Consider the following 7601-nt stretch of genomic DNA (forward strand, 5'->3'; position numbering starts at 1 on the left):
ATTGACTGCAGGATAACGGACTATGAACTGAGTCTGTGTAGCATATAGCAGAGACTGCACAGACACATATGTGTGAATTTTAATGAGATTTCATATAAATTTCCAAATATCAATCTTTGTTTTGTAATTGTATATCACTGTGCTCATAATCAGACATAATTATAGCAGGCCACATATTCCTCTTCACTGATAAAATCCCTCTTAACTGTCAGAAAGTGATTATAGACCTCAAAGCCCAGAGTTTAAGAAATTTATCAGGAGAGTTTCTAGCAAGAGATTTTGGAGATTTATAGGTTAAATTAGAATATAATTATGTGCAACACTGTGAATCTGGTGAATGAATGTAATACTTAGGACTTCATCTTGCTGCTTTCCACCAGATGTCACGTAGTGGAGGAAAGAATAAAGACAGATTAATTTTCACGTAATAGCAAATGTGAAAATTTCATGGACAGGAAACAATATTGAGAAAAATACATTAAAGAAAGCAGTAATTCTTTAAGTAGTATAATTATTCTGCTTATTAAATAAACAGACTTGATGCCTTAGAAACCGTATTACTTAATTCATTATATGGATAAGAATTAAGGAGAGAAATGCTTCTCTAACTTTAAAATTATGTGTGTAGTAGCAATTCTGTAGGACTGAACAGTTTCAGCTCAAACATGCTACTTAGACTAGGGATCCAGGCTGAAAAATCAGTTAGATATACATACAACTTATGTTTCAGACATTAACGTTCACAATTGCATCATAATAAAGTGTAATTTTAAAAATCTCATTAGGATGAAGTAGACATGCTGGTTCTTTGATATGTACTAAAACACATTGTTTTAAGAACAAACTTCTTACCTCAGGGATGCAAAATCTACTACTGATCTCAGTGGGACAGGACTAAATCATCCCGGATGCTATGTTGAACCCCAAAAATGGATGCAGCAAATTTTCCTCACTCTGTGAAGTGGTTCTTTCATAACCAAATAAAAAACCTCAAGCTTACAAGCCATCTGTGCTACTAGATAATGTTTTGATGGAAAAAGAGGTCTTCACAGGGACCATGTTGTCTTTAGAACATATATTATGGTTTATAATCCAATAAGATTTCCGCACTGAGCATAACATAAACACAAACACAGGTGTTAACGGGTACTGGGATAAAACATCCCTGGCTCACAGTGGTATGGTACGTGTTTTTTTGTTTAACTTTAATAATAATATTATGAAAGAGAAATGGCTCTTTAAGGAAAGAAAAGTATTCTGGTCCACATTTTCAAAAAAGAAAGCTTCTGTAGATATACCTCACATGTTGCACTTAATGGTAGAAGATCACCACCATTTCGTAATAGAAAAAGACCAACCCCATATGAGCAGGTGGAACAATAAGTAGTATTTTAATGACTAAGTAACTTTCCTCTTATGACTATTTGGGTAAGAAAAAGCATGTACTAATCTTTATATTCTTTTAGTATTTGCTTCTTCTTAGTATCATGAACTTAAAATAAAAGTAAAGATTATTAATCTATGTAGATGCTTAAAAATAATACATTACTCATTAATTTCCTTAATATCACATCATATTTGCATACAGGTTGTAGCCTGTTAAAAATTGCATTTTTTGTCATTCCTCTTGTAAGACACCATCTACAATTATGTGACAGTAAATCTTTACGTGCTAAAACTAAGTAATGGCCCTGTAAATGCTTAAGGAATACACCAAACGAAAAGTAATTTGTGGACATTTCACATATGAAGATTAACTTTTTAACATGTGTTTTGGACTCTCTTTTCCTGTAAACAGGCAAGTTCATACATTTTCTTTTGTCCCTTTATTGTTAAATCCGATATAAAGCAGTAAAGCTCTCAGATTGCAGTGTGTGGCAGAAAACATGAAGTCGTGTCTGTTTCCATAACAGGAGCTCTTGGGAAACCATATTCGGTAAAAGTGCAGACGTGGTGACTCCAGAGCAACTCCAGTGTTGCCAACGGATAGTACAGCTTTGTAAACACTGCCTGCTAGTGGTTTACAAATATTCATCCGGCTCCAGAGGATCACTGACTGGAATTAGCCCCAGCTGGGATGATACAAGGTATGTATTTCAATGTTCTCATTCAAAATTATAATGATTAAAGATAATATTGCTGTTACTGCTACATTTCCCTTTAAGCCTCATTCACTAAGTATTAAAAAAAAGGGGGGGGGCAATAAACCCCAACATTTCCCCTGATCCTTGATTCTTTTGTTCTAAGCTCTCTAGCTCACTCATGAAATGCGATGAAAAAAAATGCTATATAGCATTTGGGTGAAACTACCCTTATTAAAGCCTTGATTGCCTACTGCCCAAGTAGCTGCAGCAGAAGCTTTCTGTAAAGCGAACTGAAAATTTCCTTTCTTCCGCTTCTCAGATCCCTCAAAGTCAGTGATTCCAGATTTGCATTCTTAGAGGTATCCTAACATGTATGATACTTCTGGCTTCACATTCGCAGTGGGATGCTATAGGGGCACAACTCCAGCCAAGGGTCAGGTAAGTGCCATCTGATTTACTGTATTGCACAGTTTTGCAAAGTTGACTTCCAAAACCTACAGTTTTAAAGCTTTATTATTTCATCTCACAGAGCATAAATATATTTTCAAACCTTGCAAAACAGCATCATATAGTAAAAAAGAAAAAAATATTTGGCACTTACCTGATTCTGCATTGGCTGGTTTAGTTCTCCTACTGGATACAATAAGGATTATATTGTCAGTGTAGGGATTTCTGAAAATGCTCCAACTGTGGGAGTCGATGATCTCTAATTCAACGGTCTTAGATGGAAAATTAAATGTAAGTTTCAAATTACTTAGGTTCCAATTTCTATCCATAATGGCAATTTGCATGATTATATATATAAACTTACAAATGCTTTGTTTATATAAAGCATCTTACAGACACTATATCATAGAAGGGCTTTATGAGTTAAATACCATGTGAAAAGCGAACCTTTGATATATTATCTGTTAAATTTATTTTATGACTTAATTGTGTACTTGGTATATCTCAGGCTGGTTATTTGATACACTGAACTCATTTGTTACTGTCATATGAATCTTAAGGCCATCTAACATAATTTAAAACCACCTAGAAACTGAATTTAGTCATAGCAAAAGTAGAAGTATCTTAGTCACAAAAAAATTCATATTCAGTATTAACATCTACTGAGTTGTCGCAGGAATAGGGTAAAGTCATTTAGCGTAGTAGAGAGTACAAAATCTTCAGGCCTGAAGTTTTTATTGCTTTTACTGTTAATACTGCAGAAAAATTTTCTTCATAACCAACCGCAAACTATTCAAACTTATCAGATGAAATTACTCTTATGTACTGCAGCTAGCAATCATGCATTTGGAAAGCAGTGAAGTGTATGATCCAACAGGACATTTTCATCTCTCGTTTCTGTGTTTATTTTGATACTGAATGGAAGTTTATTCATAACTTTCGCAGGCTAGAGGGATCTAGGATCTGTTATGTCCTAGATAATGATATTTCTTCAACAGTGTGGTGGCATGACAACTCTGACTGAAGTTAATGGCTTTATATTAATCTCCATCTCTACTATGTATAAAACAATATGCTAGTTAACCATGATATTCTGAATCTGTGAAATGAAGGTATGTGTGGAAATAAATGCTCTTGCCCATGGTGCCTGCCCCACAATATGTAAAGTAGTGAACTTTTTTCTAGAAATGGGAGAACCACAGTACTATTTCACTTTCCATCATCTAGGTTTCTGTTTCTAAATTATGTAAGAAACTGTACTACTACCAACAGTTTTCTTGAGTGACAGGAAAATTGCATGAAGTGCAAGAGATCATAGTATAATTTAATAAATTTACAAGGTTATTTTTTCAAGATTTTATAAAATCTAATTTTAATAATTTTCTTTTTTTTTTTTTTTTGGGTAAAAAATTTTTTTTTTTTTTTTTTTGAGGTTTGTGTTTATAACTAAAGGCTTCACGGTTAGCAAATAGATACCTCTTTATTTAGGAAAATAGATTTCTGTGTGGAGAGGGAAAAAAGGTCTAACGAAAAAAGCCACAGAGTTCTTTTTTCACTTTCTGGACTTGTTCTTGGTTCCAGCTCTTAACTGTAAATGCACAGTATGTGATGAAGAGATTAAAGTATTAATGTAAAGGTGCATTAATGTACATTTTTCTTGCAAACTTAAGTGTAAGTAAAACAACAGACCTCAAAAAATATACAAAAACCTCTTTCAAATAATAGCTAAAAAATAAACTGTGCAAAAAGCCAGACCTTTCTCATTTTTGATAAATGCACCCATGTTACAAAATTTAAGAAATGAGGAAAAATACCATCTACTGCTATATCCTTACAGCTTGCTAAGTAATCTTATGGCGTATTCTTACAGAAGCATCAGAACTGTTCATTTTAAGATCAAGCAAATGCAGGACTTAGTCTGCTGAGGTAGTGAACTGTCAAGCTCACCACCAACCCATACCAAATCACACTTTTTTTTTGGTAAATTGTTGAAAAAATGATTTGGTGATAATAACATTTGATAATAATGTGATTAGTAGGATCAGTGTTTTAATTTATTCATCATTAATCAATATGATTCACTAGAATGATGCAACATTTTTAAAGCAATAATTTATACAATGTGTTACGCTAATCCATCTTAACACTGACATCATTCATTAGGAAACTCTGATTTAGTGTGGATGTTATTTCTGCACACTTACTGTACTCATATGTACTCATACTTCTGAAACTACTAGGAAATGATAACATGAAACTGATTTAAGAATAAATATTAGACATGATAAATGTTTTTTGTAGTATTATGTAAGATACGTACTATATAACTGCCTGAATTTTAAAGGATAAATAGTCACTGATGTGACTTACTATGCTGTAGCATCATTGTTTCTTGCTTTACTAGAGTGGTGATGATAGCATGTGTACTTTTAGGGAATTAGAACAGGAAACCAAAACTGAATAATTCTATTTTTTTCCTCTAATAAATGTTTTCTTACAACTTTACTTTTAATAACATAGTTAACAACAACTGCAGTTTTTACTCAATTTAAATTAATCAAGTACTACTATAATAACAAAGCATGAAATATTGATTTTTGATAGTAGTGTTGCACAGAATGCCATTGTTTAATTTGCCTTCGTGCTTTAAGAAGACTTGGTTGTCATACAATATCCTGAAATTTTGCTAAGACTCTCTCTGACCTTAAGATCTGTTTTCTGAGTTAGTTAATGCCTAGTGCTCTGTATGTTTTGTAAGTAGTGCTTATTGCACTTATTTTCCTGCATACAACAATTATAAGGTATGGCTCTTAATTCTTTCACTCTTGAATATTATCTTATGTGTAAATTCTGCTGTATTTTTGTATATCATTTCTAGGTGTTTGTTGCCAGGACCTTCACAGTTCATCACGAAATCATCCTCGTCCAACCTTAGCTGCAGTTCATCTGGAATGCCTCGCCCTAACATTTTGTTCACACACAGATATAGTCACTTGTGAAGCAAAAGAAAAGTTAATTTTCTTTGTAAATAATGGCACTCCATTTTTTTTTTCAAATTAAAATTTGTCATGGAGCTAAATGCAAGCACTGTTATCATAATATGGTAGTAAATATATAACATTTAGCTGAAAACCTACTGTAAAAGCATAGCTTTTCTGGAAGCATAATAAACCTTGTTAAGCTGTTTACACACATTTGAATGTGTAGATCTTGCTAGGTTTATAAGTAATTCCTACTAGAAATGTTATTTTTGCTGCAGAATATAGAAATGAATTTGATCTTGAAGATCCTATTACAGTGTTACATTATTTTGTATGTACAATACTTTGACTTGAATATTATTTATTGTAAAGTATACTATTTATTGTCTCAAATGTAATTGATCCTTTAACTAGACAGATGATTTTAAAAATGTAGTAGAACAGTAAAACTGTAATAATTATTAAAAATAATCTGATAATTTCTTGGACATGTTTAAAATAATCCCCCAAACTCTGTAAGCCACACCTGAAACAGATATATTTTTTTCATTTCTCCTCTGAAATTACGGGTCCTGCTTAGTGCTTTTACTTTTCTTAAAGGACATGGCATAGTATCTTTTAGTCAAAGTGAAGGCATTCTTTATGCAAATAGTAAAAATACCAGTTCATGCATTCAGTTTCTAATTTGATTTTTGTAATAAAGCAGAAGCCAACATTTGTTAACTAGCTTTCATTCACATTACCTATGGCCTGTGCCTTTAAGTTTCCTTTGGGAGCAAGCAGTCACCTACAACTTGTGCAAGCATGTATAGTGGGTAGTTTTTTCTGTTTTACTACACAAGTGGTAAAGCAGACATTTTTTAGGAAATACTGCAACTCTAATTTATTATTTCAACCTTATACTAATTGGTTTGCTGTAGTTTTTAGCATACAATCCAATACATACTGTAGAATGTGTTGTTTAACTAGACAGTATTTTCTAGACTTGTTGACACCTTTAAATGTTGGAAATATAATTCAGTAGAAAGCCCTCATTCAGATTCAGCTTCCTCAACCTGGCTGAAGGGCACAAAAAAAGAAAGTGAGCCAGAACAGGAACACAAAATTAACAGGACTTGCAACCTGAAAGCATCATTCAAGTTTTCTACATACACCCTTTCATTTCATTCAGCATTGCACCATATAAGCCTTATTCGTTATATAAATAATTATTTAAAAAATCAGCTAATCTAGATTTAAAATGTTTTATTTTATTTTATTTTATTTTATTTTTTTAAACTGAGTAAAGAAGAGAGTAGTAGGTATTTACCAAAGACTTGTTTACTTTCTAATAACGTAACCTGGAAACTTGTTTGTAAATTACCAATGTATTTTAGGTATATGTTAAAAAATAATTTAGGGGAGTTAATTGACCTCAGGAGAAGTATATTAGAGGTTTTTGATATACAGAAATTTATGAGAAATTTAAGAGACTTAAGAGATTTGAGACTGAAGTTGTCTGGAATTTAATTTTTTAAAATCTTAGTCATAGTATATATATCAAATTGGGAATTCTGGTGAGATTTTTGATGCCTGTGCTGTACTGCCTCAGCTCTAGAACTGCAAGATACAAGATAGCAAGACTATTTATAAACAATTGAAAAAGACAAAACAACACCAGAAAACATAGATTAGCCAGATATAAGCAGTCTTCTAGCCTGGTAAAAATCTTTTTCATTCTCATGGTAATACTGATTTAGTAATACAGTATGTTCACATTAATTGTGTATATTTCCTTTGATCCATATTGATAAAGCATATTATGATTATCTGTAACACGTAATAAAAGCTGTAAATCCTCTCTTCGTGGGACAGGCCTGCACTGTATTCTGCTTTTGGCATGAGGGGGGAAACAGCTTCAGTCCACCTTGCCCAACTCAAACAGAATCCTTTGACAGCAGGTTCACATGACTTTGTCTTTTTCTTTTTAAACTGCTTTTGATAAGTATTCTCAGAGGCCTGTGCTGGGACAGGCCAATCTGTACTGAGCAGTCTGCCAGCTGAAAGAGGACTACCAAGTATACCTGTGTGGTACAGACAGATACAGAAA

General features: G+C 32.8%; 1 protein-coding gene across 11 annotated transcripts in view; it reads left to right on the plus strand.

The window, feature by feature from the left end:
• TTLL7 (tubulin tyrosine ligase like 7) overlaps positions 1 to 7357 on the plus strand; it is a 72264-nt gene extending 64907 nt beyond the window's left edge. For 9 of the 11 annotated variants that reach the window (XM_035333162.1, XM_035333164.1, XM_035333167.1 and 6 more), the window contains 2 exons: positions 1914 to 2087; positions 5410 to 7357. In XM_035333162.1, the coding sequence (XP_035189053.1) occupies positions 1914 to 2087; positions 5410 to 5530 (295 nt within the window). In that variant the 3' untranslated portion in view covers positions 5531 to 7357. Of the gene's footprint in view, positions 1 to 1913; positions 2088 to 2403; positions 2523 to 5409 lie in introns of those variants that run through there. The other 2 variants (XR_004752841.1, XM_035333171.1) reach the window with 2 other exon arrangements.
• Positions 7358 to 7601: the final 244 nt, after the last annotated feature.

The sequence above is a fragment of the Oxyura jamaicensis genome, chromosome 8 (assembly GCF_011077185.1).
Source record: "Oxyura jamaicensis isolate SHBP4307 breed ruddy duck chromosome 8, BPBGC_Ojam_1.0, whole genome shotgun sequence".
Classification (NCBI taxonomy): domain Eukaryota; kingdom Metazoa; phylum Chordata; class Aves; order Anseriformes; family Anatidae; genus Oxyura; species Oxyura jamaicensis.